Source organism: Lutjanus erythropterus, chromosome 4, assembly GCF_056507025.1.
Source record: "Lutjanus erythropterus isolate fLutEry1 chromosome 4, fLutEry1.hap2, whole genome shotgun sequence".
Taxonomy (NCBI): domain Eukaryota; kingdom Metazoa; phylum Chordata; class Actinopteri; order Lutjaniformes; family Lutjanidae; genus Lutjanus; species Lutjanus erythropterus.
In genome coordinates this window covers 24,582,519-24,596,251 of record NC_139320.1, presented here as the reverse complement: position 1 = coordinate 24,596,251, position 13,733 = coordinate 24,582,519, and the positions used below count along the sequence as shown (strand labels likewise).

The window sequence follows — 13,733 nt, the reverse complement described above, 5'->3', positions numbered from 1 at the left end:
CCTGTTCTCCTTTAGCAGAGCTGCTGCCCACACAGACTGTCCGAAACAACAAGGAGACAGTTCAGTTTTCTTGCACCTTCCATCAGACCTGCAGAGGCAGAAACCTCAGGCACCGTCAGGGTTTCAGTGAAATTCTCAGGCACTTTGACCTCCTGTCTTTTTAAACAGCTTGAGTGATGAGGACAAAACATATCAAAACGCAATCAGGGACGGCAAACATACGGTCCGCGGGCCCGTTCTGGTTCACCATCCACTCCGGCCAGCTGGATGACTTTGTAGTGTGAAAGCTGAAGAAAAGTAATCAATTCCACGTTTTCAGTTAAATTCACTGTTATTCCTGGTGGCAGTGCTCTTGGTGTCTTCAAAGCTCTTTTCAGTGGCCAAGGAATATTATATGTGGAGCCTCTATCAGACTCATGGTGGCAAAATCACAAGAACTTGCAAAGACAACTGAGAAAAGAGCAGATAAATGAATCATTGGCAGGTCTGATGAAACAGCAGTATATTTTTAGTCATAGCTGACAGATCAGTGGTGCAGCTGTGCTACCTTATTGTTCATTAATTGTGAACATTTTCAGAATGCACCTGCACTTCTTTACACCAAAAAAGGTAAAACAAAATTTGGAAGTGTTGCTATTTATAGGTCGTTATGCAATGGTTTTACTGTTCTAGCCCAATTGAGATCAAATTGGGCTGCACATGGCCCATGAACTAACATTACTTTGACACCTGTTATAACAGATATGTTGCATTATGTTGTGAGAGTAGAGAATGATGAGTCTTGCATAAATGTGTTGATGCAGCTGGTTGAGTCAGAGTTCATTTTCATTTATATCCTGTTGGGGTAAATTAACATAGCAAATTTGATCTGCTAAGTAACGAGTAACTATAGCTGATAAATAAATGTAATAAAGTGTTTTAAAAAGTACTTAAGTGGGCTAAATGTAGTTAGTTACAGCGGTGGAAGTATTTCAATCATTTACTGAAGAAAAAGTAGCAATATTACAGTAAAACAATACTCCACTGCCAGTGACATAATATTAAATATTAATTTTTAAATTATTTAATGATTTTATTTTGCAACAGTGACCTACTCACTGTACATCATCCTGTGAGTTACACGGTTATGTACCAAAAAAAGCAAACACTGTGACACAAAATATTAATTTTAAAATGATTTTAGTGATTTAACAATGGATTTTATTTTTTTCTCCAGAGTCTGATCATAACGGTGTCCATAGCAACAGACTGTTGTTCATAACAGTGTGCTGGTATATATAACAACAGTGTGCTACACAGAAATAACAGACATTAAGAATGCTATAATTGACTAATCAGAATCGAGTGTTTATCAAAGCCGTGTAATAAATCTGAACAGCAGCCGTTGCTATAAGAAAAAACCGTTGCTATGAACAACAGACACAGTTCTGATCATAGACTCTGGAGGAAAAATAAAATCATTTGTAAATTAATATTTTTTATATTTCTTTTACAAATTTTGTGTCAAATTACTGATTTCTTCAGGGTGATTCAAGACCCCTTTAGAAACCCACTAACTGTACATTATCCTTTACATATTATTTGAATATTATTCATATGTAATCAGTACTTTAAGACTGTCAAGGTAGAGCTAATTTTAAGTACCTAATATACGTCTGGTAGTTTAATCTGTCACAACAAAACATATTTTATAAACTGCTCTATGTTTTGTATGTAAACTCTTAATGGGAATAGTAACTATAGCTGTAAAATAAATGTAGTGGAGTGGAAAGTTATTTCTCTCAGAAATGTAGTGAAGTAGAAGTATAAAGTAGCAGAAGATGGAAGTACAACTGCCTAAAAACTACTTAAGTACAGCATTTAAATGAATGTTTGTAATTAGTTTCCACCACTGATTTGATTATTCCACCACAGATACCGTAAATTGTTGAGTTTGATGAGTATCAAAAACAAGCAAACAAAAAAAAAAAAACATCTGGAGGCCTATTAAATTCACTCATCTGACCACAGTTCAACCAGAAAAGTCATGAAAGTTTGGTCTGTTACTATGACCCTCGTAAAGTTATGTTTCAACTCATAATGCAGCTTAAAGAACTTATGCTTTAATATCTTTATTTTCATCTGAAAATAGAAATTAGGTCATTGTGTACAAATCTACAAATATAGCCTCTACTACAGTCAAAAACATCACAATAAAGTAACTGAATATAACTTAGACACTTCTGTAGTCTGACAAAGGTATACACCGAAGCTACAGCTTATAATGCCCACTCTTTGAACAAATCAAATTCAAAAAATGTGTTTGTAGTAAACAAATGATTCAACCAGAAATTCTTGACCTATTTTTAAACTAGTTAATAAGTAAAATCGCTCTATAATAAGGCCACTATATTGCATTTTTAACTTTTGCTCACTCACTGCTCAAGTATGAAAAGTTCAAAACACTTATTGTAAATTTGTTTCCGTGCATCAAGATGTGTTTGATCCAGCTATTCATGAGCACTCACTGGGACATTTCTGATGAATTCCCTCACAATGCAGAGCTGTTTGGGTTAATTCCTCCTTCAACTGTAACAGCAGACAAAGGAGTAGGAGGAGTTAGACGGGAGGCAGTGGGAGGGAGGAGTTACTACAGCTGCTCTGCCTTCCACTCAAAGTACAAAAACTGTCTGTGATACCGGCACAAAGGAGAAGTGGAGCTGTCTGAGCATGAGGCGTGCTGAGTCAAAGCTCGTGAGGCTGTCAGTGGAAGCGACGAGCTGAGGAAACACACAGAGAAGTAGATACTGAGTGATTCACAGTTGAGAAACAGAAAGAGAAGTGAGGAGGAGGAGGTGTTGGGGGGGGGGGACAGGAAACAGACCCTGGGGACAAACACACGCACAGTGTGACACAGAGACAGACAGAGGCTCAAGCTTCAGTTCTGCTGGAAGAAGACTGGTGATTTGTGGTCAGGACCTTGTGAGAGGTGGAGGGCTAATGACAAGTTTGCTGCTTTGGAGCTGAAAAAAGGACAAACATACGGGACAAAGAGCATGGGGACATCTCTCTAATGTGGATATTTCATCACTCCTTTTGTGGACTCAGCAGCTTGTGGCGGTTGAGGACTTCTTGACACGTTCGTGAGACTGATTTATCTGAGTGAGTAGAGACCGGCCGGTAACTTGTGGTGTGCAGCCTGGTTGAGAGACAGGGCAGGGGGAGGGGAGGACACTCCAGCCTGAGTCTCTCAAGTCCTCTGGGAGGGGTCTTTTCAACATGAGGTAACCCCCAAAATAACTACATCAAGACAGGGGAGGGAACCATGTCGACCATGTGCGGCAGTCCTGTCTAACATGGATTTTGTGCCAATGGAGTGTCTTGATTTGGGACTGTTCTGCTCTTTACCCTCCATTCATGGTGAATTCATTGTTGAAGGCAGTCCTTTCATTATATAGCTATTACATAAGAGACACCCCTCATCCCTCCACTCTTTGTCTCTCAGAATGTATAACACCACCTACACCACCACCCTGCCATTGGCTGAAAACATCTCCGCAAACAGCTCCAACTGCACCAGGAATGATGACTTTAAATACCCGTTGTACAGTGTGATCTTCAGCATTGTTTTCGTGGTGGGATTGATCACCAACGTCGTGGCCATTTACATCTTCACCTGCTCCCTGAAACTGCGGAACGAGACCACGACCTACATGATGAACTTGGTGGTGTCCGACCTGCTGTTCGTCTGCACGCTGCCCCTGAGGGTCTTCTACTTCATCAACATTAACTGGCCGTTCGGGAGCACGCTCTGCAAGGTCTCCGTCTCGCTGTTCTATACCAACATGTACGGCAGCATCCTCTTCCTCACCTGCATCAGCGTGGACCGCTTCCTCGCCATCGTGTACCCCATTCGCTCCAGGGCACTCAGGACCAAACGCAACGCGAAGATAGTGTGCATCGCGGTGTGGGTCCTGGTGCTGTCGGGGAGTCTCCCCACGGGGTTCATGTTGGACACCACCTCGCATCAGAGGAACGAGAGAAACGCCACATTCTGCTTTGAGAACTTCTCCTCCAAGCAGTGGAAGTCTCACCTGTCCAAGGTGGTTATCTTCATAGAGACGGTGGGCTTCATCATCCCGCTTATGCTCAACGTGTTCTGCTCCATCATGGTGCTGCAGACCCTGCGCAGCCCCCAGACCATCAGTCGAGGGGGGAAGCTGAACAAAACAAAGATCTTACGGATGATTATTGTGCACCTCTCTATTTTTTGCTTTTGCTTCATCCCCTACAATGTAAACTTGGTTTTCTACGCTTTGGTGCGCACTAATACTTTAAAAGGCTGCTTTGCAGAGTCGGTGGTCCGGACGATTTACCCAATAGCCCTCTGCATCGCCGTGTCCAACTGCTGCTTCGACCCCATCGTTTACTACTTCACCTCTGAGACCATCCAGAACTCCATCAAGAGGAAGTCTCAGGTCAACCGCTCGTATGACGGCAAGTTCTCTGAGGCGCTGCAGTCAGACTCCAGCTCCAACCTGCAGTGCAGCCTGAGGAATCTCAAAGCTAAAGTCTTCCACAATGAGTCCTCAGTGTGACGGTGATTTTGCTGCACTCAGCATGAGAGGTATTAAAATCCATCATTCAGTAGAAAAACAAACCTCCTCGGGACAATGGGAACGGATTTGTGTGAGTGCTTTATGAAGCACCTGCCAAAGAAGTTTTATGTGATCTCAGTCTTTTCATCTCAGGGCAAATGTTTGGACCTGCCTGTGCTCTGCAGTATTACTGCTACATGACCCTTTGTTCACATCTGTGGATTTGTTATTACTACTTATTAATTTCCCTTTCCTGTGGAATATACTGTAATTGTGTTCAGCACAATTACTCTGCCAGTGACCTGGAAGGGAATGTGATCACTGAACAGCAGGACATTTATGATATTGAATGCTACATGTGCCTGTATATCTGTACATTTCTGTGGTAAGTTGTGGTGCTAACTTTAGAGTAGTATCTCTTAAATTAACATAAAGTTATATCGAGCTATAGATTGTACAGGGCTTTGTTTTTGTTTATTTGTGAATATAAATAGGTCACAGAAGTGCCTTTTTTGTTTTGGCAGCATTTCATTGTAGACTTTATGTCTTTATAGACCATTAAATGCACTGACACAGACTTCCACATACTGCACTCATGCCACAGTAATGAATAAAAGTCATCTACTGTTTATAACAAATGATTGCACCTGAGACTTTTGTCATTTAAATGAAGACACTGGAATGTAAATCATTTTACATGTTGAACCTGAACATCACATAACTGATGAAAAGTCAAAATGGCATGTTGGTGAAGTGTCTTTTTATTTGCTTTGTTAAGTTTCATCAGTCCACTTGACGAACAGGCGTGACTTCATGTTTAACTGCTAAACCTCTTCTCTGTTTGTTCCACATGCAAATGAGGTGGTAACGAAGTGGAAGTAGAAAGTCTGATGGAGTCTGTCTGGCTCCCTCTGGGAGTGCCAGCTTCCTGTGTCACAACCGCTGGTGGAGAGGAAGTCTTTATTAATGGCAACTGACAAAAACACTGTCCACATTTTCAGCCAGACATTAGAAAAATAGCAATGTAAATTGTGGTATAAGAACCACAAAGTCACACACAGCTCTACCCTACAAAGCCTATATGTATATATATATATATATATATATGTATATATATATATATATAAGCATCTCCTTACTGATTAAACTGTCTTGAATTTCAGTTTGCATCACCAAATTTGGGTTTACTAAAGATTAGTTTTTATATCTGGATTTACTCATTTTAAAACTAGTTTTGCTAAACTCTCATTAGAACTCAATACAGATTCAATTAATCTTTGTTTGTGCAACCCAGTCAAAGTGGCAGTTAGAGTGGAAATAAACCTGTGTGGTGTCTTTTATGTTTAACTTAACCTAGATAGAAAATCCCCTTTATCATATAGTAACGTCTTGTTTTCCTTCCCCATGAGGACATGGTGTTTTTAATGCTGTCACTGACAAGGTTGCTCCTCTCCACCAGAGCAGTACAGTCAGTACAACTGTGCTGTAAATCAGGAAGCTTTCGCTCAACAAAGGATTACAGTTCATGTGCGGCATGATAAGAAAAAATGCTCACTTCACATCAAAGTCTAATTTAAATGTAAAAAAGTAAGTCCTGCTTGCAGTTTACCAGAAACACAGATGTGTGAAATATTCATCCTGCTGTGGACAAATTTATAAGTGATATGGCACGAGTGAGGAGTCAACACAGCGTGAGAGAGAATAACAGAGAGCACATGGAGCTCCAACTTTATTGACATAGCCTGAAGGTCAGTCAGCGGCACGTTATTCATACTCCACCTATGTCTCTGGTTCAGAAGACATGTGAGCACGTCAAGGACAGGGTTAAAGACGAGCGCTGTTATGAAAACAAACAAGCACATTTTGACTTTGACGCAGTTCATGTCATCAGGAGAGCAGCATCGTCATCTGAGGTATCGGCCACTTAGCCACAACCTCACTGAGCATCACGAGGTACAGCTGATGTAGGACTGTGCAGATGGTTTGCTGACACATTTTAAGAACACAACACTGTATAAATGAGTCAGACGGTGTGTATTGAGCACATACAACGGTTGTGACCCCCATGTGGGCCAAAGGTCAGCGCAGGGACAGAGAGGAACAAACAAAGGAAATCACACTTTAAATGCTGTTAAGATTTGTAAATACATTTGTTATCTACAATTCTATCTGTAATTTTGCACTGAAAGCAAATAAATCTTAGTTTTTACTGAATATTTCCATATTTCTTCAGAAAATTAGCCAACTTGTTCCTCATTTACACAATGATGCAACTTTGAGGGGTTTCTTACAAAGAACAAGTTGCTTAATGTCAAGAACATGAAGTTGTGTATACGCTGAGGTCTTGTGGTTGTATAAGCTCTCTGTATCAGCTGGGATCGGACCCCTCACGTGAGCCCAGCAGGCTCCTCTTCATACACGCAGTTATCTAATCAGCCTGACCTCTCGTTCCCTGCAGGCCGCTGGGTGAGAAAACACAGACGCCACGCTGCTTGTCATCACATACATTCTGTTCTGTATCGCTCTGGTAATCTCAGATGGGAGTCTGCATCAGTCTGGTACTGTACAAGATGGACTGAGGGTCTGTTAAACTTTTACTGTTGGAGCGATGAGAAGAAGACAACATAGATCATATTCTCCACTGCCACACAGTAATGTGATGCATATACCCGTTCCACAAGCTGCACGTCTGTTTACTTCCCGTCAGCACTGTAGTAACTTTTTCATCCCTAAATGAGTTAATTCACATTTCACGATTAGCTTGGTACATACCCACGTAAAAAAAAACAGTAGTATACTCCAGCATATTAGGAATATACTTTAAGAATATAAAGTTACTAGTATACTTGTAATTTTTTTGGTCTTAATTTAAAGTACATTTAAGTAGTGTATGTCAAAATAGATGTCATTAAGTTCTACTTCATTGTACTTAAAATAATGTGGTACATACAAATGTGTACTTTATTTTAAGTGTATTGTAAATTGAACATTTGTGTAGTTTTAAAAAGTATACCAAATCACAAATACTATAGTGGTAATTTGTTTACTCTTGAAGACAGATTTTAAGTCCTTTGTAATATATTAGTATGCTTGATTTATGTGTACTTTAAATTAACTTCATTTGACATGTACTAAAGTATGCTTACAAGAAGCGCACTTCAGTAAAAAATTATTTAAAGCTGTACTTCAGTAACTTTGACAAAGTTGCACAAACAAGGTAAACTTTAATTTAATTTATCAAGCATGGATATGAGTACATAGACATAAGTTTACTTGAAGTTGCTCAAGTTAAGCACATGAAAATATAGTAAATACAATAAAATTACAAGTAAAATATACTTTGTACAAAATTAGCTGATCCAACATAGCAGACAACCACCATTGTTTGTTCGAATCAAATCATTTCCACAGACGCTTCTCACTGTTGGTGCTCCTGAAACCACACCTGAAGCCTCCAGTTGTCCCTCAGAGGATGCTGATTGGCTCACACCACCTCTGGTGCGGACACAAGTGGACAACTTCGAGCCTGGCAAGAGGGATTCTCGCGTGATCTCATGAATCCAGCTGCCTCGCAAGGTAATCATGAGGCTAACTAGCCTAACTTATCTTTAAGATTGCTAGCAAACAATACAATCTGACACTAAAATTATTATTTTTTTTATTTATTTTAACTTTGGTAAAGTACCTCCATACTGTTTAAACTGATAAACTGAGAGTAGTTTTTAATTTCTCAACAGAGCTCTGCAGGATTCACTCATTTTAAAAGTGGTTTTGCTAAACTATGATCAGATCTAATCTTATAATCTTTGCTTGTGCAACCACAGCAGTTTACCAGCTAAGGTAGCGTTTTACAGTGTCGACAGGAAGTGAACAGACATGCAAGTATAGAATAAATGAGTCATTTTAAAGTGACTGCTTGAATCCTCCAAGGTCACACAGAACAGAAACAAAATGTTTTGGCTGTCAGCTTCATCAGGGTCAGCACAGTCAGTACCATCCTCCAAGTCTCAGTGGAGACAAAAACAAGTCTGGATCTTCAACTTACAGCTTTAACTTCCTATTCCCCTGTGGTACATCCAGCATGTTTTCTTCACTGAACCTCTTAACGGCCGCTTTGAAGTTCTGTCAGTCCCAACTGACTGGAGATCCTCTGGTGTGTTGAGAACTCGTGTCAGGAGTAATTTCTGCCAGGACATTAACAGGGACCTCAGCGTGTGAGTGATTTCTGGGAAGATGAGATGGACAGTATTTCAATTAAATATATTTAAAATATCTAATTACTTTTGAGTATTTTATCATTTATATTTTGCTAGGCAGAAAGAATTAAGATGTAAGATGAAAAAAACACCACGCCCCTGCATGTTAATTGATTTATTGATAATTTTATTGTCACTCTGAAGTTTGTTTTGCGTCGTAGCAGCTCAGTTTGCAACAACATCGATAACAAACATTAGCACAACAAACAAAATACACACATTTAACATGACATAACAATCACAAAAATTAAGACAAATATTTATTTTAAGATTGACTGATGCACAAAAGAGTTTTTCAGTCTAACTTTATTCAGTTGCGGGACACTGTATCTCTCATTGGATGGTCAGAATCTGTGTTCACTGTTCAGGACATGACTGGGATTAGAAATATTGTTAGCAAATCATAATATGCTGGTTCATAGAGACTGAAGGTTGGCCTCCAGTCTTTGAGCAGTTTGACTTTCTCGGTTGTTATAAGCAACGAGGAAAGTCGCTGAAGGTCTAATTTTTTACTTTATGTTATGGTCACGTAGCACAATGTACCTCTAAGGTCAGATCCATATTGTCAATCAGGGTGTCCTGAAAAATTCAGGAGAGTCCCAAATTACAAGCAGCTGTCCTGAATCCTGCTCTTATTATAGTGACAGAGTAGAGTATAGTATAGTTATAGTGACAGAAAATGAACAACATATGAATTTGTGAAAATATCCCGATCAAATCACTTATGCAGGCCATAATTCCTGCTTTTAATTATTAAAAAACGTCCTCTTTGGTCTTGTAAATATGCATATATATGAGTATTATTGGCGTATTTTCACTTGTCTATTGCACTGATTAGTTTATCATTAATAACAGATTATTGATGTCATTCCACCATTTTAAATGAAGGTGAGTGCAGCTGCTGCTGTGGAAGAAACATTTTAAAGATGTTAAAAATGACTGTAACATACCAGTCACCTGTGCAGCCAGGATGCTCTCTTTCATAACTCCATGTCATTTTAATTTTCATTTATCATTGTTTTAGGTCTATGAAAAAGTTGAGACAACTTATTTCAATTTCAAGGCAACATACTGCAATAGACTTTTGAGTTTTGAGCCCAACTTAAAAGTTTTATCAACTACTAATCTTTTGTTGAGATGATTTACTTTTCTTCTTTAGATAAACTTAAACTTTTCAGTTCTAGAAATGCAAAGAACTGTATTTAAGTAATTTAAGTGATTCAAGTGAAAGTGATTGATGGTTAAAATTTTTATATTTTCAATTAAAACCATTTAATTTTCAGTCACCAAAGTAATGACGAATCAGGTTCACAGCTCTCTGTGACCAAGATTTTAAAAATAATTGTAAAAAGTAAATTATCTCAATTTAAGATTACAGGTCAGCAAAAACTTTTTAAAGTTTAATAAAAAAAAATAAGACTTTGATTTTGTCTCAAAACTCAAATCTGTTGCAGTATGTTGCCTTGAAATTTCGAGTCATCTAACCTTTTTAATGGTATAAAGGAAAGTATGCAATTGCCAACTGTAAAAAATATGTAGCCCATACACCAAACAAAAAACAAAAAACAAGTTGTAATATTTCTTCAACTGAAATGTGCATCATATCCTACATCTAAGGCTTGGTGCCTTTTCCACTAAATTTTGACGGTGGCTCCTTGAGATCCTTGAGATCCAAGTCTTTTGGGAAAAGAAAGAATTCAATAATTGCGTTTTTTTTTTTATTGGCCAAAAATGTCTCTTTTGATCGTAAAGGTTGCAGACTCCTGCTCCACGGCTACTAAATGCCTAAAATGTGATCACATCAGTATACTTTTGTATTCTCAAATTAAATTGGATTTTAATTAAATACATTACCTCAGATGATTTGTTATTTGTAACAAGGTACATTTTGATGTATTTGTGTCCATTGTCCTCAGATTCACTTCACAGCTCTTGATCACATGACAGCGGCAGTTCCTGTCCCACTAAATGGACCCGGGGAAGGGGGTCCCTGCAGAGGATAATCAGCTATTTACTCTACATGGTTCACAGGATAAATTTCAGAGGAAATAGCCATTATTACTCAGATATGCCAGAGCCAATTTAAATATCTGCCACCCCCCCAGTTTCTCCACAGTCACATTCCACATCTCTGGAATTTACAGTCCCACCTTGGTTTTGGAGTAAACAGGTATTATTATCGCTCTATAAAAAGTTTGTCGCTCTCTCGGGGGGCAGATTATTTGCTTGTGAGACAACTTTCCTGACTGGGCAGGAGAAGGCAATAAAAACACACAATGCAGGAGAAAGAACATTGCATTAAGTAATAGTTTGCCAGGATGTGGTTTGACAAAAAAGAAGGATCTTGCTTGTGCTCTGACAACAGCCTCAGTCAGTCTAAATCAGAGGCAGCACTGAACTAATAACCAGCGGAGGAATGAGCTCAGTGTCTGCGAGGAGGGAGGTAAAGACTAAATAGCTGCTCCATCCAGTCACATGTAATCCTCCTTAACTCCCCGTTGCCTCCGACCATAAACAGGCCTTATCAATCCCCGGAGGAGTTATTTGACCAGATCAGCTCCTGGTTGCGTAACATCTTAGGAATGAAACAGAAAGCATCAGCAGCATGTTGATAAAACACTCCCTTCATCAGGGCGCTGTGATGTTTGCAAAAACATGGACGTAGCATGCAAGTGTCAGCCTGTCGAGAGCAGGAAGGCTAAGGCACATTTCACATGTATTTTAGCAATGAACCAGTGTTAATCTTGATTTAGTTTTGAAAATAAACTTTCGACTAAAATACCATTTGGTTTTAGTCATATTTTCATCACCTGAATTGTTTTAAATGTTGTAAGATTTTAGTCAAATAAACCTACAGTACATTAAGTCAATTAAAATTTAAAAAATGGGTTTAAATAAAGCTTTTTAAAGAGTTTTTAATTTACCAGGGACCATCCCATGTGTGTATCTTGGAATATTTGTTTGTTTGTTTGTATTTATGCTTTGGTGTGTGAAATAATATTACAATAGAAAAGATACACATTAAGAGAGTGTTTCACTCTTAGTGCATAAATAAATAAAAAATCCAGATTCTGATTATTCTAAATAATATACACTGAAATAGTTCCTAAAATATAAACATTAGGAAATTTAAAATAGGCCCAATAAAGATAAGATAAAGTACAATAATAGGCTTGAATAACTTGAATAGCACAGGCCTATAAAATTCTTTGTGGAAAGGAAACAGTTTATGTAAATAACAAGTAATGTTTGCTAAAAGTCTGATCAAAACATAAACGCAGGCTGTAATGAAACTTTTTGTAAGTATTTGTTTATAAATAAATGTATACATATATATATATATATATATATAATATAAAAACTTTTCACAGAGTGCCACAGACCCCCGGTGGTCCCCAGACCCGTGTTTGAGAACCACTGCTCTATGTGACTCACATGAACAAACGAGACCATCTGCAAGAAGATTGACTACAGATTTTCTTGATGGCTGAGGTCAGATGAAATGAGCCTGTGTTTATGTTTTTTCTGGGAGAGTTACAGACAGTAGTTAAAGTTAAAGTAATCAGGAGGAAATTTTTATTTAGATAATCTGGAAAGCGACCACTTTTGTCCACAGAGGCCTCCAAAATCAAAACAATAAAACAAATTCAAATGCATTATTTAAATGTTTCTCAAGAAATTCAAACCTCATCATATGCTCATGGAGGAAACATCTATTAACGTTTATTAACATTAAGTATACTACATTTTTTTCAAATGTGCGTTCTGCATTTGTTACATATTTGTTCAAATTTGACAGTGAAACTTTACACCTATCATCAGGGATGTGGTGGTAAATGCAGAGGTGGGCAAACTGCCGTCATTGATCGATAAAGTTGATTTGAAAGTCGGTGAGTAAACTCTCAGCCTCATTTCAAATAGGTGGTTTACCCCCGACTTCACCCATGCTTATTATCTTTAGCGTGTCGAATGATCTTTTAATTTACAATCTAGAGATCAGCAGCTCTGCAGCCGTGGTGTGGTGGCTTAGTTAGCTCCGTTAGCTCAGTTAGCGGTCATATGTTACTGGGTCACTTCCCCCGACGGAAGCCACTGAGGTGAAGAAAACATTTCTGTGTTTTGAGACTTGTGTGATGTTAAAGTGTGTTGATCCATGGTGGTCCATTTCGTGACCCAAAAATATATCCTTAAATAATTAATTTAATATCATAAACATGCAACGACTATTCAACTTGTTCAAAAGCCCTAAGTTTAAGTTCAAAACACACCAGCTTTGATCAGCTTATAAAATAATGTCAACATGACAAAAACATTTAAGTGTGTTTACCTTCGTATGAATTTTGCGATGACTTGTCTTCAACTTTGTTGTGTTTTTATCGGTGATTGTCATGCCACACAATTTACAAAGGCTCTTGTTTTCCTTCAGATCAAGTGTGACATTTATTTTATCTTTTCTTTATCCCAAACGTTGACATTTTTGTTATATATTATCTATTATACATTATGTTTAGTTTTAACTTTTTAACTTAGATTAGTGCATCTAACTCTTCTGCCACACAAAGGGATTGGCTCAAGTCCCAGTTCATCATTCCCAAATATTTTTGTCTTGTTTTTATTGAGACAAACATCTTTAGATTTTAATCACAATTTTTGTCATCATGAATTACTTTTTTATTAAGTTATCGTCTCATTTTTGTGTGAAGCTGACAACAGCTATGACGAAAATGATCAGCCAGCTATAGGAAATGAGCTGAGATTGGTACATTTTAACCAACATTAGTCTGTCAATGACTGTGTGCACAGTGCTTGTCATTGTTCTTCTTTTCATGAACCGGATGAGTCTTTACCTTAAGGCAAGAATTAACAGGCTGGAGACGCTGGTCGGAGCGTGTGTGACATC

At 38.3% G+C, this 13,733-nt stretch overlaps 1 protein-coding gene across 1 annotated transcript; it reads left to right on the top strand.

The window, feature by feature from the left end:
- Positions 1-2,696: 2,696 nt before the first annotated feature.
- Positions 2,697-5,317, top strand: lpar6a (lysophosphatidic acid receptor 6a). The gene is made up of 2 exons (XM_084717407.1): positions 2,697-3,141; positions 3,485-5,317. Exon 2 carries the CDS (start codon positions 3,486-3,488, stop codon positions 4,575-4,577), a length of 1,092 nt encoding a protein of 363 aa, XP_084573533.1. The 5' UTR covers positions 2,697-3,141; position 3,485; the 3' UTR covers positions 4,578-5,317.
- Positions 5,318-13,733: the final 8,416 nt, after the last annotated feature.